Raw genomic sequence first — 24,903 nt, forward strand, 5'->3', positions numbered from 1 at the left:
GACTTTAGTCGAGTGTAAGTACTTGGCATCGGGAAGCCCAAGCTATATCTGGTGTAGAGGGAATCCCTTAGGAAACCATCACATTGTGCCCTCAGATTAACTGCACAAGCACACACCCTTGGAATAATCCCATAGGTGTTCTCTTATCTTATCATTAAGTTTTATTGCCTATTTATTAATTTACTTATCACTTGTTAGAACTTCATGCAACCTTGTCGGAATGTACACCGGGGTGCATGAGAGAAGCCACTCCACACGTCTACCCTAAATACCCATGCTTATTACATGATGAGTGCCCAAAGGTAATGCAAGTTCCCAACCCAACCCCCAAATGAATAATCCATTAACTGACCTATATCTGAGAGTTTGGGTCTCGCAAGATCTCGTCATATGCACTTGCACACACATGTGCTCGTGTGGGCACAACCAACTTCACAAAATCAAGAATTACATGGGTTGGATGAGAAATGATAAGAGAATAGTAAGTGTAAAACGCTCTCAACCAAGCATAACGTTGGGAGTATGGATTCGACATAAATCCCAATGAAGAAAAAGTGAAAACATGGTCGGATTGGAAGCCTAGCATACATTTTGAATCCACAACTAAAATCTTTGCCAAAAAATACTTGAGAAAACTGGGCAGAATGCAAATCGAGGCAATGCAAAAATTGCTAAAAAACGAAGCTTGTCAAAAATCAATGAAATTAAAACCCATTATCCAAATTGGGGCCAAACTCACAAAAATCAAATAAAAATCAAGTTCCAAGCTTGTCTACAAAAACGACCAGCATAATGGCGTAAAACTTAAAACTAAAATCCACAAAAACACTCAAATGTTCGTACCCGCCCAATTGGGTAGAATTAACATACCAAAATGGAGGGGAACACTAGTTCTTAACCTTCAACCAATTTACTATAAAAAATGGAAACAAAAACGAAGCCAAAACAATAAAATGAGGGAGCCCTACCTCGTAGTCAAAGGGGCTAAGACAAGAACAGACACCACAAAATAATGGGACCGCCAACAACGATGAAACACTTGGTGAAGAAGGATTTTGCTGCTTCGAATCCAATGAGCCTATCCTCGCGATGATCTGACAAGCGTAGTTCTCACAAAGAACGAATTTCCAAATGCTCACAAGAGGGTTTTGGAGGATTTGCTCCAAAATCTTGAATTACAAATCTGAGAAGTGAGAATAATCTCACTTTTAGCCAATATATGCACTCTTTACAAAGTGACATTATAATTAGGTTATTTATAATAAAATAATCTAATTAGCTCCCTTAACCCAAATAACTCAGGCAATCCCAATTGCTTTGGATTTTACTACGACAAATTAGTCGATAATAAAAATTGAATTTAAATCAAATATAAAATTCCCTTCGAGCAATTAAATCACAATAATTTAATAACTTCCACGGCCATTGCGGATTCTTAAATGCACAAATACGCTTATGAGTCTAGCTATAAATGCATGATGAAATTAACCAGATTGTTTATTATTTTAATTAACACAGATTTTTTGATATAAGATTGTTTTGAAGTGAAGAACCTGTAATGGAACAATCATCATTTTGTCAATGATGTCAAACCTGCTACTTGTTGGTGAGACAATTGCTTTTTCATTTGAAAGCTATCATTTAGTTAAATGATGAAGAGGATTTGAAAAGAGGAGATAACAATAGCACCTAGAGAAAGTTTGAGTTATTTGGTATGTAAAAGAAACACTAAGACCAAGTAAGACATTGATACTATAGTGTATTGTTTATCTACTTAAAGTCTGAAATGAAAGATTACTCAAGTTAATACTCGAAGAAGATCAAGTATGAAAAGTGTCTGTCAAGCCTTCCTAAGTAGTCAGTGCAAGCCGAGCAGAAATCAGTAAAAGACGAGTGAAAAACAAGAGGTGCTAAGCAGAAATCAGTAGAAGTTGAGTGAAAAAAAGAGGTGTCGAGCAAAGATGAAAAACAATGCAATCCGAGTGATTGTTAGTATATATCGAGTAAAGTTTAGTTGGTGCCGAGCATCAATAAACTTTAGTGTTTGTCAAGTGAACTAGTGTTGGTTGAGTGATAGAGTTGTATAGATGTCGAGTGACAACAAATAGTGTTAAATCGAAGATTTGACAAATCTAAGCCGACTATATTGTTTTCTTGAATTATGTGAAGCGTGTAGAAGATAACTATGATGAGCTGGTGGCACAAAATTCAGGGTAAATTGTTTTGTGGTGAATACAAGGAAGATTGTAGAGGAAGTTTCTAGAGGAACCAAATAGAAAAGTGGGTAGATTCAGTGAATCCTACCTAACCCTAAAATAGACGACTGTGGTTAAGCGGCAAATGATCTAAGTTCTCTATTTATAGAGATAGTTATTCAGAAGCAAAGGTTGTCATGTGCAAGAACTCAAGGAAGACAAAGAGTATAGGGTATTGCTTCATTCAGTGGCTGAACTGAGGTGACTGCAGTTCGCATGTAAAGCAAGAAGGATTAAGAGTAAGAATGCTTGAAGGGTGAACAAGCTATTGGAGCTGAAGAGTATGAATGCCAAGCAGAATGGAGGACTGAAACAAAGATCTGTAATTTGCAAGTGTGTTGTAAGTTGTTATCAATTCAAGCCTTACTATTGCTTTATAATCATTGTATCAATATAGGGTAAATCCTTTGGATTGAGGTTGACCAAATAGTCATTTGTAAATCTTTTAACTGAGTGACATTCTAATGAAATGGTGTAAAGTCCTCTAACAAGGGCTCACTCCTAATAGGGTGATTGAAATCTTTTAACTGGGTCACATTTAACAGTGTATTGTAACCTTTAACAAGGTTGGCCTTTCACAGGGCATCACTTCAGAAGAGTGAGAATTGATAGAATGTTATTGGTGGTTTTTCCCAAATTGGGTTTCCATGTAAAATCCTTGTGTCAAATTGTATGAATGTTCTTATGTTGTTTCATGTTTACATTTCTGCAAAGTTGTTTTGACCTAGGACAGTAACCTACAAAGTTTAAGTATTGTATGATTGAATAAATGCATGCATATTGAAGTTTTATGGATATGGGTCTACTAAGCATTGAAAAGTTTTATTTGTACATCTAGACCTTGGAGAACTGATTCACCCCCCCTCTCAGTTATTCTAAAGAATTCCAACAATGCCCATATAGGGACGACAGCGGTTCAATATGAACAACTAAATCACTAACTCCTATTGAGAAATTTAGCCTCAGTGAATTGAAGCAAATTCCATATTTAATACATATTAATATATGTGTGTGTGTTGATGGATTTATGCTAATATCCTTAAATATACCATTCCAGGAATATCATACTGAGATGATATCTCTTCATATACTTAAGACATTGTGTTCTATATCAATCCTCCCTAACTAAGAGGGAGTGTTAAGACTATAGCTACAATTGGATTGATTTAATCTTAACATACAATATTGATATAATATTATAACTATACTATATATATATATATAATAGTATAAATATATTATGTTATATAATATCTATATATATATATATATATATATATATATATATATATTATATTATACATATATACTATATATATTATATTGTGATTTATATTGTTAATATATCAACTAATAATGATTAATCATAGAGAGATGTCTCCTACTCTTATATTTATAAGAGATTGGGATCTGCATTTGGAGAACAATCAATACAATGGCAATTGTTAGTACATTTGTAGCGGTCCTAGAAACCAACAACTCCACGTGCCACTGCTGAGGATATAAGTTCTGTACAATAAACAACCCGATCAAGTGTAAATGCACGATAATAATATAGCCAAATCAATAGTGCACGAAGTTGTGTAAATAATCATTTAATTATTTTCATTAAAATAATCTATTTAAATCATTCATTTGCACCATAATAAAAGTTTATTGCAAGAACGATATAAATATCCCATAGCACAAATACATCAACCATAATCCGGTAAAATCCATCATGTATCCATAAACCAAGTTTATATCTAAATACAAAACAACCAAGTATCATCATAAAGCATCATGTCATATCACTAGCAACTAACATCTATCAGCTATGATATTTGCAATCGAAATAATGTCTAATCATCGAAGCATCTTAAATGCACATAAACATGAATCTCATAAAGTATCACCGAACAAAATAGGTCATGGAACAAAATGCAAACAAGGGAGGCACTGCACATTCTTCTTTTTAGCCGACTAGCAGGATAGTAGAACATTACCGAGATCTTCCCCTCCCTTAAACTATCGGGGCCCTACTATTCTAAGGGCAGTTCAGGCTCCCACTGCCATCCAAAGTTACGGCACATCCTTCTCGCAACTATAACTTAAGCCTCCCACCCGGCCCTCATGCATTCAGTCTTCTGAAACTTTGATCACTTTATATTAAAATACAATTAGATATATCATTTTAGGTTTAAAAGGGTTGAATGCACCTAAAAGGACCAAAATAATAAAAGATTTTGAATAGTCAAAACTACTGACATGGCAAACGAATTAGCTCCACATTTGCTCAGATTCTGTCCAGGCATGCGAAGCGTGGGAAAAAGTTGCCAAGATTCAATGGAATGTCGGGCAGGGTTCGATTTTAAGAATTTAGACCGAATGTTCTAGTCTAACGCCAAATTTGTAACGAATATGAATCACACCTGAATTCCGAATTCGATGCAGCATTTTTATTACAAATATACTGTTTCTGCTACAGAGCTTTTCTTGTCAAAGCTCATCTGGTAATAGAAAGAAGAAAGAATAGAAATGGAATGTATTTAATGTTACTAGTGATTAAAGGAAGTAGATGGGGCTCTACAAGTACACTTTTATACTGGTATGGCAGATTCTAAAAAGGAGAAAAAGCCCAATACTAGACTATATGATAAACATGGTTACAAAGTTCTGTATGTTGGCAGTGAACCTCAAGAGTCAAAAGGTATTCTTACACATGCTTGAAGACATATCAGTGTGAATTATAGATAGTACAAATTTAACTACTATTTCTGAGTCATAAACATCAGTGATTAAGAGAGAAATTACAGACCTCTGTTGGTGCTGTCCTATGTCTACATCAGAAACAGAGTCCAGAAGAAGATCAATGTTGCAATCTCTCACCATGAGAGAGACAAGAAAAGATGTGATAATTTTGATAGGTATTCTTACACACACTTAAAGATATAACAATTGAATTATAGATAGAACACATACAAGAAATGTTAGAAATACTAATCAGCTACCTCATTTCTGTGCCATAGACATATACCATGAAGAAAAAAGTTATGGACGAGTCCAGAATAGAATCGATGTCGTAATCAAGCATTGTGGAGAACCAATACAGGACCTGATAATGTTTATAGTTGAATGGCTTGGGCTAAGAATTCGAAACAATAAGGCTCAAAATGTGTGTGTGCTGGTGACCTTTAGCAGTATTTGTAGCTTTTGCTGATAAAGTATAGGCTATATATTTAATTCAGAATTTATATTTTTAATCAATTTTTTGTGTGCGCTTTTGTATCTTGTGATCTCCAAGCACCCTAATTAGATAATATGCTGCTTTTAGTTTGGAATCCTTGTATCTAATACCTGAAACATTTCTTGTGTCCATTTAAATATGGTTCATATCAGTAATAAATTCATCCAGGCTCAGAATTGGCTCGTCGAAGAAGATAGTGTTCCAACAGGCGCATCTTACGGGCTACTACATTCTCTCCCATAAGAAAAATTTTACTATAGATTTTGGATGGAAGATTGTTGATCATGAAGCATTATGAAGCATTTTGGACAAAAAAAAAAGCAAATGAAAAGAACAAACCACATTTTATTATGAATTAAAATCTCCTTAATAAAGTAGCTAACATGTTTTGTCCAAGCATCAAAGACTTGCCACACCTTCCAAGCTATAAACTTATCCTTTTATCTAGATTCAAAATAATAATGAAGGCTGGTATTTGCCCTTCAAAATATCTATTTTCTTGTTGAGTTTATTTTTATTATTTAAGAAATATTATGTTTGAAAATATATGTGTTATGTCCAGCAACTTTTTTCTTAATATCCTAGAATTTTGCATGTAGGTTTTTGACTTATTCGACACAAAACACGAGGGCATCTTACATTTTGAAGAGTTTGCGCGGGCTATCTCAGTGTTCCACCCAAATGCTCCTATAGATGAAAAAATAGATTGTAAGCAATTTATATACAGAATATGTTTGCATTAGTGCTTGAATATCTCTATTATGCTGCAGATCTGGTTGTATTTGAATATAATTAATGCTTTTCCTAAATAATATTAATTTCAGATTATATTAGATGTGAAATTGATTGCAATTAGAGTTGTATAGAACATTTATTTCCTTACAAAGGAAAAAGAAAGAAAGAATGAAATATATAAACTGTAAGTAAATGACTGAAGTAGCTCAATGGGATTCAAAATCAAAAAACACATTTGGTTTTAATGGAGAAGCTTGAGTAAATAATTATCTTTCCGAAAAAGTAGCTTAGTAAGGAAAATTGAGACTTGTGCTAAGAATAGGTTGCAAAAATTACAATGTTTTAGTGAATTGAGATTTTAAGCATTGTTCGAAGACACTAGATACAATCATATAAGAAAGTAAACTAACGCACAAAATTTTTGGTGTTAAGTATAAATTCAGTACTTCTATTTACATGCTATCAAGACATTTGCTAATTAGTTTCTTGAATTTAGTAATTCCAAAGTATTAGTGTCTTAAATGGCTGCAATTGTATTCTGAATGGGAGTCAAGGTTGGCATGAAAATCCTTTCCATTCATTATATGGCCCATGGGTTGTGGTTGTTGTTTCAAATTGAACTTACTCCTTTTGGTACTCATTCACTTGAGATGGATTACACCCGCAAATTTATGGTTGTAAGACAGGAATACTCACACATTGAAAGGTCCTCCAAAATAAGATCAAAAGAGACATTTTTAGGGCCTTCCCTGAATATATATTGTATATGAAAAAGATAATCTAACCCACTTATGACTGAACACATGATTGATCATAGGTAGATGAAACATTACAATTATTTGCAAGATGACTAGGGACTAAAAAGTCTAATAATATCTTGTGTGTAGGTATGCAATATGTGTTGCCCATATAGAGGGCTGTTTCTAATTCTTGTATGCAACATGCATAGCCCCTTATAGAGTTGTTTCTAATTCATGGGAAGCACTAGGCATACAAGATTTTGAGCCATGCTTATACAAAAAAGTAGTGAAGATGTAGGGAATGGATGCAATGATCACCAAATGAATAGCTGAAACAAATTGCTGAGCAATAAAACTTAATAGAACTCAGAATTGATGCTTTTTTGGGAACTCCTTTGACCTACTCACATTTTGGTACATTGTCCAGTGTTTTTTAGCTTTTGATGTTTGTCAATACCTTTCTTCTAAAGATTAGCTGTTATGTTTTGCAATAATTTGATTTTCCCAAGTATCACATTTGACTTGAACAACATTTTGTCTTCTTCACTCATGGCTGGGATTTCAGTTTGTGACCTACCTCTATTTTTTTCCTTGTGATGGCTTTTGTCTTTCGCGATGCACGAGAGTTTTATGAGCCAATCTTGCTTGTTAGTAAGCTATTTTTGGTTGTATCTAGGTCATTTTTACTCCGCGAGGCTTGCATTGGCCCGATTCATTATTTTTTGCATTTTTAAGGGCACAAAAACACGTAGTATTTTAGGTTTTCTTTTGGAATTTGCAAATTTCATGGGTTTTCTTTCAACCCATTTATTGAGAAATCGCAATGGAGCCACACTTTGGTTTTACTTGATTTTTAAATTATCAAGGATACATGCAGTTCTTTGTTCAATGCGACCTACTTATGATGGGTTTTTATAATTCTTTTCCCTTCAAACTTTTTTGGTGAGTTTTTACAATTTCCCCTTAAAAAAAATGGTGAGGGTTTTAATTTTTTTCCTCAAAATTTATCTAGTGGGTTTTTAATAATTTTTTGTACTTAAAATTTTTTAATCTAATGAGTTTTTTTAATGTCATCTCTTGAAAACAATTCTATTGGGTTTTACCTTTTTAACTAAAAAATAAAGTTTTGTATTCTATAATCCATCTTAGATTTTGTGTCAAGTTTTAATTGATTTTCCACCTCAAAATCATCTTTTTCTATTTTTTTTTTCACTCAAAATTGTTATTATTTCATTCAATGTCTCGGATTTCCATTGTTTTGTCCTCAAAAATCATGGGTGCTCGTTTGGAGGGTTTTCTAATTTTTCCCACAAAAACATTATGTTAGGTTTTGCTATTATATGGCTTTTACCTTTTTTTCCAGAGAAAAATGCTTTGTAAACTTCATTTGTACAAATTTTTCAAATTTTCCACAAAAATCATGGCATCTTGTAGTTTGTTTTAGGGCATAGTGACACATCTTCAAAAGGGTTTGGTGATTTTCCTCGAAATCATGGTTTCAATTTCATCTCGGTGTCTCTAGCTACAAGTAGTGATAGGTTTATTTTGTAAGATTAGGTTGGTATGTTTTTGGTTAGCTTGAAGAGATTTCTACAATCCATTTTTTTATTTTGATAGAGTTCTTGAGTATGATTGTGCTTAGTGTTTTTGCATCAACATTTTGAATGACACTCTCTAATACATCATCAGGATTTTATCTTGGTCATTTGCAAAGGTTTTGTAGAACCAAGGAGGGTCTTTATTGTAGGCTCATTTGTAGAGTGTTTTGATGAGATGGGGGCAACCTTCTATGCATTAGAGACCCAAAGACTTGTAGATTGTCTTTTGTAGGGTTGATAGAATGACCATTAAGGGCAAATATTATAATTATTTAGATTCTTTTAATATTTTAGTTAAAAAAAAAAAAAATTTAGCTAGCTTTGTAGAATCTTCTATCAAAGGTCAATTTGGTGTTTTTATTATTATTATTTTATTTTAGTCTTTTAATTTTAGAAGGTTTTAGCTTCAATTCGAAGCCCTTGTAATTGCTATATGTACTCGTTGAATCCATTAATTCAACAAAGCAATTTGGAGTTTCAATTTAGGCATGTGGTATTGATTGTGAATTTCTCCCTTTTTTGAGATTTTTAAGTGCATTGATTTGACCTCAGCCCAAAGGTTTATGGTCCATACTACATAGAACCATTAATAGAGCTTATTTCACGGATCTGGTATGTCCTGATATAGGGAGATCAAGCAGCCGCTTGGTGCCTTGAGACAGAGAGTCAAATATAAAGGAGGTGATGAGCTGATTAGTAGTCTTCTTTGAAGGGAAGTGAAGCTACAAAGTGTGGTTCCGAAGCTGTGTGGCCTGCTGGAGATAGAGTGCAAGATACCGCTGGTCAGTATATCTGAAGAAGGATGAGACACCCTTTGAACAAACAATGAAACCTTCCTCTAATCTTGCAGTATATGGGGTAGCAGAAAATAAAACGTGTGTCTCTGCCTCCCCCATGTCGCAAGATGTTAACAGTAAGAATGAATGGTTAACTAATAGTGGTTGTTCTCATCATATGACTAGAGATAAAAGAAAACTTGTTACACTTGAAAAGTATGATGGTGGTCTTGTTAGATTTGGTAATGACAAGGCAACTTATATTGTTGACAAAGGATCAATTACTTCTGATGGAAATAATTATAGTAATGGTGTTTACTTTGTGAAGAGTTTGTATTGTAATCTATTGAGCGTTGGACAATTGTGTGAGAATGGTTATGATGTCATTTTCAAGAATTAAGGTTATGGAGATCAGGAAAAGATCTAGTGAGTTAATTGGAATGGTAAGAGGAAAGGCAAGAACATGTATATGTGAGAAGGAGCTATCAAAGGATGTTTGATATCCCAGATTGATGATAGCTGGCTTTGGCATAGAAGGATGTGTGATAATAAATTTAACAACTTGGTGAGGTTTAGTTCTTCACAAGTGATTAGAGATCTACTAAGATTGTGCAAACTAGACAATACCATTTGCAAATGATGTCAAGAAGGAAAACAGAGGAGACACTTTCAAGGCAAAAGATCATTTGTTTACTAAAGCACTAGATCTTGTGCATACTCACATATATGGTCCCACAAGAATTAGAGGGATTTTTGGTGAAAGATATGTTATTCATTGATGATTATTCGAGATTCACTTAGGTTGCTTTTTTGAGAGAAAAATTTGAAGCATTTGATAAGATCAAAATTTTCAAGGCTAGAGTAGAACACGAATACAGTAGAAGGATTAACTGCTTGAGATCTGATATTGGTGGAGAACTTTCTTTTGATGAGTTTGAAAGATACTGTGAAAAATATGGAATTAAGAGACAATTATCAATAGCAAGAACACCACAACAGAATGATCTTGTGGAAAGGATGAACATAACAATTTAGGAAGCGACAAGGACAATGGTGAAAGAGGCTAATCTTTCGTATATTAATTGGAAGGAAAATGTACACACTGCTGTGTACACCTTGAACAAAGTTATGTATGGGAAAAGATATTGCAGAACATCTTATGAACTTTGGCATGGAAGAGCACCAATTGTTGTACACTTAAAGATATTTGGAAGCAAATGTTATATCCAAAGAGATGAATACAATTTGGACAAGTTTGATAGCAGATTTGATGAAGGCATATTTCTAGGATACTCCTCCATAAGTAAGGCATATCATTGTACAACAAAAGGCTAAACAAAATTATGGAGAGTGCAAAGGTCAGAGTTGATGAAGACTTTCAGAAAAAGATCTAAGAAGTTTGTTAATTATGAATATACAAAGGAAAGATCAAAAGAAAAGAAGAAAGAAGAGTGCAAATTGCCACCCATTTTGACTGGTAAGACACCAAAGTATGTATAGAGGCATCATTCCGAGAAACAAATTATTTGTGATAAGAGCAAGGGAGTTGTTACCTGGAGTAAGTGAAAAAACATGCTTTGTACTGCTTGCTTTTAGAAATTAAACCAAAATCAGTGGAAGAGGCTTTTATGATGAGAGCAATGAAAGATGAGCTAAGTCAAGTTGAGAAGAATCAGACTTGGGAACTTGTTTCTAGACTGAAAGAAAAGAAGTGATTGAAATTAAATGGGTCTTCAGAAATAAGTTGGATGAGAATGACACAGTGGTAAGAGAAAAAGCTAGAATTGTATGTATAAGTATTCCTAGATTGAAGGAATTGATTTAGATGAGACTCATGCACCTGTTGCATGGATGGAGGCCATTAGAATGTTTTTGGCATTTGCAACTTTTAGAATCTTTAAAGTCTATCAAATGGATGTCAAATCGCGATTTTCCAATGGTGAGTTGAGGGAAGAGGTCTACATTGAACAACTTGAAGGTTTCAGTTCAAAGACAAATCTAGATGCAGTTTACAGATTGAAGAAGGCACTTTATGGATTAAACTAGGGGCACCAAGAGCCTAGTCTGGAAAGCTAGACAAATATTTGATCAATCAAGGATTCAGAAAAGGTTGGGCTGACAAAAACCTGTACTTCAAAGTTGATATCGACAAAATTTTGATTGTGGTTGTGTATGTTGAAGTTATCATCTTTGGAGGAAGCTATCAACTTTGGAGACAAAGATGATGTGTAAGAAGTTTGCTGATATATGGAGAAACAGTTTGAGATGTCTATGTCTGGTGAGTTGAACTTCTTTTGGTGTGTGGAGGAGCTTTTGAAGAAGTTTGGGGTTAGAGAACTCAAAATTGGTTAGTATACCTATTGTTACTAGCTATAAGTTGACAAAGGAAGGTAATTTGCCGAAGGTTGATGCGAGCAAATATAGATTGATGATTGGATCTGTTATATATGACAACATCTCGACTTGATATCATGCATGCAATTTCTTTGGCAGTTATATTTCAGTGCAAGAAATACATCTTATCGCTGTCAAGATGATTTTCATTTATCTAAAAGGAACTAAGGATTATGCATAATGGTATCCATAAGGAATTGGATTTTACTTTGACAACACACGTAGATGCTGATTGGGCAAGATCTTTGGATGACTGGAAGAGTACTAGTTGAGGAGCATTCTTTCTTAGTTATCGGCTAGGTGCTTGGGAAAGCAAGAAGCAGGATTTTGTAACATTTTCTACTACTGAATCAAAATATATTGTAGCATCCCTATGTTGTACACAAGTATTGTGGACGAAAGAGACATTGAAGAATATTGAGATCAGTTTTTTTGATCCAGTTTTGATAATGTGTGGTACTTCAAGTGCTATATCTATGTCAAGGACCCCTGCTATGCACAGTATAATAAGACATATTATATTAGATATCACTTTATAAGAGAGAAGGTTGAGGCAAGAGAAATCCAATCAGAGTATGTGGTCACAAAGGAGCAAACAATAGACATATTTACTAAACCTTTGTGCATAGATAGATTTTGAGTATCTTTGGGGGAAGTTGGACATTCTGCTGCTTGCTGGTGCTCATTTGTGAGCATCAATTTTTGCATTGATCCAATGTTTTTTCACTTAAATCTTTCTCGATCAGTGTGAGGGAACTTCCTCGTAGGGGGAGTTGAGTGTAGGAGGAAGGGGGAGAATTTTGGGAGAGTTTTGGAAGTTTTGCATGGAGCTGTTCCAACAATTTGCTTTCTCTGTTTTGTTATTGATGAATGTTGCCATCAATAACAAAGGGAGAGATTGTTGAATGTGAGGTTGATGTTCTCATTTGGTTTTCATTGATGTCAACATGGTTGTCATTAGTGTCAACATCGTTATCCCAACTTCTGGTGGTTGATTGGTGCATCAATGGCTATAAACCATTGGTTTCTACCAATTGAGGTGTATTGTTTGGTTTTGCATTAATTATCCTTCTCACCTATAACTTGTGCATAACATATTGCTCATGACCATTGGCAGAGCATTAATTGTTCTACCATTTCACACCTCAATGTTTATTTGGATCATCTTGGTGATTCCATGGACCTTATGTTTTGGATTGATCTTTTTGGATTTTGGTCCCAGTTGTTTTCCCTAGCATGCTTATCATATCTATTGACACTGAAGATCGTAGTAGCATGTTGGTGTGCTCGAGGATCATTGTATTTCTTGAAGTGATGTCTCATGTTAAATCTGTTTGGTTGACAGGTTTATGGAAGAAGTTCGATATAAATGTAAAATCATTTGAAGATATGTTAGTGCAAGTGAGCATGTAAACGATCAAGTGTGTTCATATTTGTAATGGAAGTGGAAAATACTTAAACAAGCTAATCAGGGAGGTGCAGACAATTCTTAATTGGAATATGCAAAAGCCTAACACCATACATTGTTTCGGTTTCACTTTTCATTCTGTTGGCAATGAGCCTTTCTATATTTGGGACGTGGGTATTCAGGCAATTAGCTTTCCAGTACTATCCTTTGTTGAGGCAATTGGCCTTGTTGTACCAAATCATATATTTGGTGTCACCTTAACCGACATTATACATTTCATGAGAATTAGTCTCTCCATGGTTTTCCCTGAATTGGGGTTTTTCACGTATAAATGTGATGTTGATAGTAACACTGTACTTGTGCTTTTAATGCTTATCTTTCAAAGGTGTATCAATTTGCCTTAACCTAAAGATCTTAAGTAGCAGTGGATGTATGTTAAGTGTTTCTTGATAGTTGGAAATTTTTTATTGGTTATGCAGGAGTAAATGATAAACTTTCCTTTCAGTTATTCGACCCGTTCAACATTTTTTTTCGTGAAATTTCGTGGCCAGATATAGAACTCTTATAACTTCGAAATATTTTGTGTGTCTTCACACAAAGCCCTAGCTGTGATTTTATTTGCATTTTTAATGTGGGTCTAAAATCCTTAGTTTTTTGGTTTGCAACTTTTTGGAACATTTTGGTGTGCAATTTTTGGACACATTGGTTTCTACTAGATGCTTTTTTTGCTGCACCGTTGCAATTTTTGGTCTGATATTTTCGTTTGATAGCACATGTGCCAACATCTGATTGATTTCCACCAATTTAAAGCTTGCAAATGTGGCATTTTGGCCACAAATCACAATGAAATAAGGTGTTTTCTTTATTTTGCATTTTTTTGGCATGTGTCACATGATTTTTTAATTTTTTGGCCATATTTGAGGGTTTTAGCAATGAAATTTTATTCTTTGCTACAAATAACACTTGTAAGCTAGGGTTTGTGCTCAATGGTAGGTTGTGACCAAAATATTCTTAGTTTTATTTGGCCAGAAAACCCTATCCTCTATTGTAGGTTTTTGTTTTAGGGTTTTTTGATATTTTTGGGATTTGATTACCTTTTGGAAATATAGCTTTTTACCCTTGAACTTGTCTAGGGCTTTTGAGTTATTTAAAAAAAAGTTATTCTTACACATTTTTTTTATCAGGTTCATTGTAGTTAGATTTTTTATTCCAATTTTTTTTGAGCATGTTCAATGTTAGTTCATTGCCTACCTCGATTTTCATGTCTTCACAGACTTGACTAGCAACCTCTATTTTAGTGACGACCTCTTTGACCAACATTATGTTGGTGGGAAATCACCAATTAAATGGCTTCGAGTACAACTCTTGGAATCAACATATGGTTATGATAGTTGAAGATAGTTCTGGGTAAGGAAACACGTCTTGCTCAAACTTAAGCTGATTTGGACAAATGGGATGAATGTAATCAAGATGTTGTCATGCTGATCAAACTTTCTGTTCCAGATGATCAGCTCCCTCAAATGTCTTCCCACAAAACAACTAAAGAGATTTGGGAAATCTTGAAGGATCTTCATGAGACATTCGGAAAGAGTTGTGCTTTCTTTGTAAAAAAAAATTGTTTTCTATTATGATAGATGGGAAGATGTCTCACTAGGCACATCATAGAAAGATCAAGGATATGTGACCAACTCAAGGCTATTGGTTGTAAGATGCAAGAAAAAGATATAGTAGTGATCGCATTGAGAAGCATGTCCGATCCTATGAGCATTTCATAGAGATGCTCAATATCACTTCTACTAGTATTGCTCTAATGGTTTCTACTCTTTGCAACAAGCTTTTGCAATAGGATAGATGGATGCAACAATTTGGAAGCAATGCTATTTCCTCCTCTTTTGAAGAGGTGGTGTTTACAGTGAAAGTCTAAGACAAGTACAAAGGTAAGCCTCAGTCCTCCTAGCAAAAAGTACCAGGTAAACCTAATTCAATTTCAAAGAAGATGTTCAATGAAATTACTATCACATGTTTGGTCACATGAAGATAGATTGCAAGAAACAAATGACAATTGTAGTCCTCACAGGGAGGGTCTTAGTAGAAGGTCCAAGCTTCTACACATGTATTAGTAGGTCATGTCTTTCTTTGATTCAATAGTGTTCGGAGACGAGGAGTATGTAGTTGTGGGCAAATGAAATGTACAAATTTCATTTTGTGGGAGGGTTTTGACCTAAATTGCCATTTCGGGTTCGTGGGTTCAAGCAAAAAAAACTTCCATTTGGGTGCGTGGGTGGGTTCGTGGGTGTGTGTGTATAGATATATTTATATACATATACGTATTATATACAAAAAATAAGAGAAACATGCATAATTGCTAAACTAAATCATTTCACAGTATGCATATATTTTACTTGATCAATGACCAATGGAAAATATCAACGATAAACATGAAATACTCGCTCATTAATCTATCTTCATGATTGTAAAGAAAATCATACATTGAATTACTAAATTGCAAAACATAGGCTAGTTCATCAAATAATGAAGTTTGAAACATAATGATAAATGAAAAGTGTTTAGTAATTTATCAATGATCATAGTATCAAATGCCCTTCAAGGGGTCAAATGGGTCATCAAAAAATGAGGGATCAATGGCTTCATTCTTGCTGCAACTATATTTTAATCCTGATCATTGGAACCCAAACCAGTTCCACTAGTTCTAGATGCTGCTATATCACCCTCCCCGACACGAGAGATTAGATGAGTGACATATTTTTTATTAGGTTCCTTTTAGGGTTATAGAATATATATTTTTAAAAATCTCTCTATAATGTTGTATTATTTCACATTTTGGACCCTGCTGCACCGAGTCCTCCCAGGTTTGCTTTGGGTTCAGATAGGTTTGCTCCAACACAGACATGGGCAAACCCACAATCCGAAATTAGGACCCTGCCCGGACCCGCAACAAATTCGGACCCTCATGGACGTAAATCTGAGCAGTAGGGGACAAACCCGATAACATAGATTTTGACCTTTGTCAATTTGTGTACTTTGTTCCAAGCATGAAGCTCAATCTACTATTTGTCAGTTGTCTATGCTTCGTTCTCCCCAATTGGATATCCTCTTCAGTTTCAATAAGTGTAGTATTGTTGACAGGGAATCTCATAGTACAATTGTAGTCGGTCTTGAAGATCATGGTCTATATAGACTCATTGATACAAGTGATTCTTAGGAGCAAGCCATGGCAATGTAAAGTACTTCCATGATCAATTATTGGCATCAGTGATATCGGCATCTAAATATCCATTATCTTTGTCATTTGACTTGCAATAGTCTAGCCGGTAACATAGGTTTTAGCCCTTCTCAATGGGTGTACTTTGTTCCAAGCGTGAAGCTCAATCTACTATTTGTCAATTGTCTATGCTTTGTCAATTCCGACAAGTGTAGTATTGTTGACATGGAGTCTCACAATATAATTGTAGTTGGTCTTGAGGATCATGGTCTAGACTCTATATAGACTTATTGATACAAGTGATTCTTAGGAGCAAGCCATGGCAATGTAAAGTGCTTACATGAACAATCTTTGGCATTAGTGATATGGGCATCTAAATATCAACTATCTCTATCATTTGACTCGCAATATTCTAGTTGTTGGATTACCTATGAGTCAAACATAAAATTATGGAGCTTCCTTGGCATGTTAGGCTAGGAAGCAACATCAGACTTCATTTTTAGATGATGTTGCTTCGAGGACATCCAAGCCTTTGTAGTTGGTTCATATAGATATTTGTGGTTACATGAATGCTCTATCGATCACAGGATGCGGGTATTTTCTTATAATTGTTGATGATTTCAATCGGAAAATGTGGGTATATATTCTTTAGCATAAAGAAAAGGTGTTTAGCATGTTTCAAAGGTTCAAGGCCTTACTTGAAAAAGAGGTAGGTCCGATTGTCACTCTTCGATCTGACAATGCTGGAAAATCTTGATTATCTGAGTTCTTGAATTATGTGCATTGCATGGGAAGAAACATCATCTTACCACACCTTATACCTCACAATAAAACAATGTTGTTGAGCATAGGAATTGTATTGTCATTGAGATGGCTCGATTGATGTTGGATCATCACAATGTATCAAAGAAGTTTTGGGCAAGAAAAATCTTTACATATCTCTTGGATTGATCTTCCTTAGAGGCCATTAAGAAGATGATTCTAGAGGAAGCTTGGTCAAGATGGATGCCTAGGATCAACCATTTGAAGGTTTTTGTCTCTACAAGTTTGTTTGGGTTCCATATGCCAAGCGCACCAAACTAGATTCCAAGATTTAGAAATTGATGTCCATAGGGTAAAGTGATACACATAAGGCTTATCATTTGATTGGTGTTGATACTGATCATCTCATATTCAATCAAGATGTGGTGTTTGATGAAGAAAGATGTCCATTTTAGCCTTCTCTAGTTTTCAGCCATAAGGATCAGTATGATATTCAAGATTCACATCCAACCATTCTAGGTTATGTTATTCCTATTGTAGTGGATGTTGGTTCTATTCTCAGGGCTAAGTGGGCCAAGACCATTAGCACTCTTCATGATGATGAGCTTGTTGAGGGTAGATATGCTGAGAATAAGAGCAAGTGATGCGTCATAATCAATTTTTCTCTTCTGGCCAATATTCGTAGTATATTTGAGTCCCAGACATTTTTAGAGGCGAAGGATGTACAAGAGTGGGAAGAAGTTATGACAGCGAAAATTGATGAAAGTGATACACATAAGGCATATCATCTTATTGGTCTTGATACTAATCATCTCATATTCAATCAAGATGTGGTGTTTGATGAAGAAAGAAGTCCATTTTAGCCTTCTCTAGTTTTCAGCCATAAGGATTAGTAGGATATTCAAGATCCATGTCCAACCATTCTAGGCTATATTATTCCTACTACAGTGGATGTTGGTTCTACTCTTAGGCCTAAATGGGTCACTACCATTAGCACTCTTCATGATGATGAGCTTATTGAGGGTAGATATGCCGAGAGTAAGAGCAAGCAATGTACCATAATCAATTTTTCTCTTGTGGCCAATATTCATAATATATTTGAGCCCTAGACATTTTCAGAGGCTAAGGATGTAGAAGAGTGGGAACAAGTTATGAGCTAAACTTCAATATCATGAAAAGCAATAGTTGGGTGTTGTTAGACCTTCGACTAGGGAAGAAGTCCATTGGATGCAAATGGGTCTATAAGGTCAAGTATAAGTCACACTTGATAAGTACAAGGGATGGTTTGTAACTAAAGGTTTTTCATAGGAGGGCATCGACTATGAGGAGAAATTTTATCCCATTACCAAATTGAGTACCACTTGTCTTGTCCTCACCCTTCTCACCCTTTTAGCATAGTATTGATGGTGAATCCATTAGATGGAGGTCAACAGTGCTTTTCTCAATAGTGATTTGTAGGAAGAGGTTTACATGACACAACCTCTAGGTTTTTAGGTTGCAGCTAAAGCTCTCTATGTCTTGAAACATGCATCCCATGCAAGGTACATCAAGATTGATAAGCATCTGATTGATCAAGAGTTTCAGCAAAACCCTTCTAATTCTAATTTGTATGTCAACCATGCTAGTGGTGAGATTCTTATTCTTGTCATCAATGTTGATGACTTGATCGTTACTGGTAGTATAAGACATTTGGTCAAGCAAGCCAAACGAAATTTGTACCAAGCAACATGACAGATTTGGGACTTCTACGTTTTTGTCTTGGTGTAGACGTTTAGCAGATATATACTTCCATCATAATTTCTTGTAGGAAATTATCCTAATGGAAAAAGAGGAGATCTTTTGATTGGTTTAACTAAACACACCTGCAGAAGAATTCATGAGAAACCTGAGATAAGTTTTAATTTTTGTATGATTTTGCAGTATTTTGAGATTTAATATTACTCTGGGCTTTTGGATGCGAGTCTTATGATAAAGAAGACTACACTACAAAGAGATAAGCATTTTATTTTGAGCATTGATTTATAGAGATAAGCATTTTACTTTGAGTATTGATTTATTGTGTATGGTTATAACATTGATTTCTTTTATATTTGTTCTTACCAGCCTTTAATATCTTGCTTTGTTTCAAAAAAAGGATGCAACAAATTATGAGATGAGGATGTTTCTTTGATGTTCTAAGGGAGGATACTATCACGATCTTATTGCATAAATCAAAGTAGTATCTTCTTGTGATAGTTAAACTAGGAGTTTTTATGGAATCCCTGTCAAACTTATACATGGTGTTAATGTTTGGTATTGTAGAATTTGAGGCTCTTGTTGGAAAAGAGTCTCCTTTGTGTTTTCCTTTCTTGTTGATTATAAGTTCTTATTCATGTGAAATTCATGATAGTTCTAAGGTTAACCTGATAACTCTTTCACTTATGAGAGATTTATAGTGAGCATCATGTAGAGAGAATTGAGTCCATGATGTCATCATGTTGAGAGATTCTATGATGGGAGTTGGAAGTCATGTCGAGAGAGTCCATGACTGTATCACATTGAGAGAGTCTGTGATAAAATGTTGGTTGTAAACGTTACTAACTTGTCATGTTGAGAGATTCATTCCATGACAATATCACATTGAGTGAGTTCGTGATGAAAAGTGATTGTGATTCTTATAGGTTTGTCATGTTGAGAGATTCCATAACCACATCATGTTGAGTGACTGTGATGAAAGTTGGTTGTGATTTTTGCTCATTTTTCATGTTGAGTGATTCCATGATTATTAGTAATGAATAAAATTCTCCATCTATCATTTTGAGTGATTCCATGGTTGAGTAATTGTTACAAATCTATCATGTTGAGTGATTCCATGATTATTAACTAAGTTACCACATTCATTGCCCAGGCATGGAATTCAGAATTTGGTTCGTACCAAATTCTAATTCAATTCATATTTGTTGTGAATTCGGCGTGAGACTAGAACATTCAGATTAAATTCTTAAAATCGAACCCTACCTAACATTCCATCGAATTTTGGTGACTTTTCCCATTGTTCGCATGTGTGGACAAAATTTGAGCAAATGTGGAGCAAATTTGCTTGTCATGTCAATAGTTTGACTATTCAAAAGCTTTCATTTTTTTGGTCTTTTTAGGTGTATTCGACCTTTTAAAACCTAAAATGACATATTTAATTGTATTTTAATATAAAATTTTCCAAGTTTCAAAGGATTGTGTGCGTGAGTAAAAGAAGAATGTGTAGGGTTTAGAAAGAGAGATAACAAAGTTTTCGTGTAAGAATCATGGTTATTCTAGGTAGTGCATTGAAGCCAGGTGGATTGGAGGCATCGGATTGGGGTAAAACATTATCGTTGTTGAGCTCTACAGCAAGTCGTCCACGACGAAGTTATAGTGAGCATCGTTAACAACTTAGCAAATGAGGAATATCATGTTGAGATTTGGATTGTTGAAAACTTTCATGCCCAGACGGTATAACCACAGTTTGTAGTGTGTTTGAGTTTTCCACAGGTTGTTGGAGAGTAGGTAAGGCTCACAAATAAGAGTAAAAAGAGTTGTAAATAAACTTCAAGGAGCTACTGTCACTTGTTAGTCAAGATACAACAACAACAACATAATGAGCAAAGGAGCAAAGAACCATCACTGTAATCTAAGTTATATGGTTGAACACAATACAAAGTTCTTCAAAAACATAGTCATATGTATAATTTGAAAATGAAACCTTCATTACCGTAGTAGATTGTAAGGGGCGTTTGAAGTCTCTGCTGAAGTCTATAATCTTTTCTAGACACTTGCAATGTGTGAGCATTCGTTTTCTTGAAGGCAACCAATATCAGATTATCAGATTTCCACAATCCATTTGAAATATATGAAATTTATTTCTGGATTTGATTGTGTTCGTTTTTTCACACTTTGTGATCCATCATCAAGATGAGAGATTGCTAGAATAAAAATTATTATGCAGTGAAAGGAGGCACAAAGAACAAATAAGTCAAAAATTAAAAAATATGCAATCGAATCTAATAAAAAGAATGAATATAGAAAAGACAATAAATAATCAACATAAATAACCAATGCACCAAACACAAAAAGAAATACCCAATAGTCCTTTATTGAGTTTCTTGATTTAGTTTGTTAGTTTTTTTTTTTTTAATGTTTCTTTCTTGTTTATTTTTTGTGAATTTCTTACTTTGTTTTTTTTCGTCTTTGGTTTGTGTCCGTAAGTTCTCTCTATATATTTTTTTCCCTTTCATTCAACTTTTCCAATTTGTAGGCTTAGTGGTTTTTGCTTTATATATATTTTTTATATTTTTAGATTTATTTTTTAGTTTTGTTGTGGGATTAGGTTTTCTCTTATTTCTTGCTTATATATACATGTATATGTATATATACATGTTCATATATATATTATTCATTTGATTTCATTGGTTATTTATTTTTGTGTTTGGTGCATTGGTTATTTATGTTATTTATTGTCTTTTTTATATTCATTCATTTTATTAGATTTGATTGCTTATTTTTTAATTTTTGACTTTTTTTGTTCTTTGTGCCTCCCTCTCCCTCTTTTTATGGCTCTTGAGTGTGGCTTGCTTTGCATAATAGTTTTATTCTTGCATTCTCTCATCTTGATAATGGATTATACAGTGTGATGTGAAATGTTGATGCTAAAAATTCTTACACAATTGAATCCGGAAATAAATTTCATACAAATTAACAAGCTCTTTGTACATTAATGTATATATATTTTGCTATGTTGCTTTTTTATTATCACTAGGTTACTGTTTTGAATTTGGTTACAAGTTCAAAGTAAGAGAACCAGTTCGCAAGTTCACCAAAATTTGGAAAGGGGTTTGGGTTCGTTTGGTTTCATTAATACAAAAACATGTAAAATTATGTATATATATACACATATTTATGAAGCGTGAGTTAAAATTAGAATGTAGCAAAGTAGCATAAACACATTTAAACAACGAAAACACCATAAACGTGTAGTCATACTCACATAGTGATCATACCATCATATAGTTCAAGTAACAAGTTCAACATTAGAGATTAGAAACATAAAAAATAAATCATAGAATAAAGTTCAAGTATCATTGTTTCACGTTCATTGTTCAACTAATGGAATAAATATCTACGAATGTTCTAAGTTATCCAATGCTAATCTTCTTCTTCAGCATTAGTTGACTCAGCAATAGAGCTAAGGCCAATGGGATCAGCAACAATGGAAGCATCCAAATCTGCATCCTCTGCACCTACATCCCACTTCTTTGTCCCCTTCTTTGTATTCTTTACTCTTGTGCAAAATAAGGCACAAGTTGTAATGCACAAATACTAGGTTCTCTGTTTTTTTTCACGCTTCAGTGAGTGGATGAAAGAATAGGTGCTCCAATTTATTTCTGATGCAAAAGAACTACCAACCTATGAAGACAACACATGGTAAACAATTAAAAAATAATTAATTCAATCTTATAATAATTTAAAAATTAGTTTCTAGTCGTGATTCTTTTGAAGATAAAGTGAGCTAATTTTTTCAAAATAAAACTTACTTGTGATATAACTTTGATTGCAAGGAGCTATAATGTTTGGAATCTTTGGCCATGGAAGTACCACCAACTATTAGCATCCTTTCTAAATCGATGGCGAAGAGCATCAATACTTAGACATCTACCATTCACAAACTCTATGAACTCATCCATAATTACATCTTTCATATCACCATCAGGAAATAGCCTTCTAAATGCTGCTTGGTACTCGTTAGACACTTCCATATCTCTATATGGTGGCAACCTATTGGTAGATCACAATATTGAGAGCTATAGTATTTGGGTGTAAAGGCATAGGCAAACAAATGTAGTGGAGTGGTCATTTTTTTTCTATCTTTCAACAATAATTACTTGTAATTGTTTGAAGGTCTCTTGCGGATCTTGCTCCTTGTCATTTATAATTTGCTTGATCTTCTGAAGCATTGAGTCTATGCCATCATGGATCTCTCCATGGTATGGACCATCCATGTCAGTGTACCTAAGCATGCTCATAATGGGCTCGGTGAACTTAAAGAAATATTCCACACGTTCCCACCATGAGTCACCCAATACCCTTTGCTTTATTCTGTTTGCCCTATCAGTGCTCCTTTGATTCCATACACCCCAATTATGGCTGATTACCATACTTTGCAGTGCCTCTTTCACTTGCACAAGTCAGCTCAAGACAATTCTATTGTTTGCAATATGGGTCTTAGCATCCTGTGACATAAATTAGAGCCAAAAAACAACTATTAGATACATATTTTAGAAAAGCATATACATTGCACAAGCACAATATAAAAATAAAAAATTGTCAAATATTAAAAATTAAATTACTAACTTGAGTTCAAGTTCATTTTACCTTCAGTAGCTCCAATTTTGAGTAGGTTTTGGGAAAGGATTGAGTCATGTGTTGGTTTGTGACAAACATCTAGATGTTCTAAACCTCTTCGTACACTATTATGATGCACTCAATTTGGCTCCCAATATTTTGTAGCATAAGATTGAGTGAATAGACCACACAAGGTGTCCAAAAGGTATGCTGATATCGCTCTTCTACCAACAAACGAACAACTCTACAATGTATTCTTTGTGTTGTCCATTATGACTTGGACAACATTTTTAGCACCCACTTGTTCAATGGCCTCAATTAGGATATTAGCAATAAATGGCCCATTTTTTACTTGCCCCTCAAAATCCACTGCTTTCAGAAACATTGCCCCTTTAGGGGACACTGCAAGGACATTAATCAAGGGACGATTCCTGGAATCCTTCCACCCATCTGAAACAATTGTCACCCTTGTCTCAATCCATGAGTCTTTTATGGGCTTCAATTTATCTTGAATCAGCTGGACCTCTTGATCCAACAAGATGGTGCGTACTCTCTCAAACAGCCAAAATACCCTCTTGGAGCTTCATTGGCAGCCCTCAACATGTCCTTCCAAAATGGAGAGCGAACAACATTAAAGGACAACCCATTTGCATAGAAGCATCTTCCCACCTTAATGCCAGTATTTTTCTGACTCTTATTTTGAAAAGTAGTTTTTGGTGGTCCCTTTCTTTTGTTTGTAAGGGGTACAATTTTAGTCTCAGTGTCTGTTGAGGTTCTAAAGAAGGTGTTGTCTTGTACCATAACATCTAGAGGGGTTGCATTCCCTTTGCTCTTTTCTTACTTCTATTGCTACTGAGTTTGATTGCCCTACGTCCTCCTCTCTTCTACTTCTTCATGCTCTTCAATATATTTTAACACGGTTGCATTTAATATAGGGACACCTATTTTTCTAGGGCATTTCTTGACTCCTCTTCCAATGTATCCACACAAATGACCTACCACATGATAACATGAACAATTTGGTTCTACACCACAACCTCAACATCTCCAATGGAATGCACCACCTCTTGGGAGGAGTATTATAATATCTACATTCTTCCATAGAGGAGAATCAGAGTGAGGTTCTAATCTTTGTTCGGTATTGCCTACTGATGAAGAGGTAGATGCCATTGCGGCTTCTTTTCCTATGTCAAGAAATTGTATACATATTCATTTTTTAAATTATATGCAAGAAAATGAAAAATTCTGAAAAAAATGTAAAGATCTTATGAAGAATGAAAGATAAATGGAAAAATAAAAAACTAGAATGAAATCAAAAGTAAATGGAACAAGAACTTACCTTTTCCATCCATTGTAAGCTTGCAAATGTGTAGGAATGAGGCACAAACACTTGAAGAACACCCACAAATCAATCGTCAAACTCGTTGCACAA

The 24,903-nt window shown here is 34.6% G+C and overlaps 1 protein-coding gene across 1 annotated transcript in view; it reads left to right on the forward strand.

The window, feature by feature from the left end:
- LOC149568431 (calcineurin B-like protein 3) overlaps positions 1–24,903 on the forward strand; it is a 146,028-nt gene that overhangs the window by 97,703 nt on the left and 23,422 nt on the right. Inside the window, exon 5 of the mRNA XM_089821347.1 lies at positions 6,081–6,189. Within this exon, the coding sequence (XP_089677473.1) occupies positions 6,081–6,189 (109 nt within the window). The remainder of the gene's footprint in view (positions 1–6,080; positions 6,190–24,903) is intronic.

The sequence above is a fragment of the Cupressus sempervirens genome, chromosome 3 (genome assembly GCF_028749045.1).
Source record: "Cupressus sempervirens isolate cs-2001-9-10 chromosome 3, ASM2874904v1, whole genome shotgun sequence".
In the NCBI taxonomy this organism is placed as follows: Eukaryota; Viridiplantae; Streptophyta; class Pinopsida; order Cupressales; family Cupressaceae; genus Cupressus; species Cupressus sempervirens.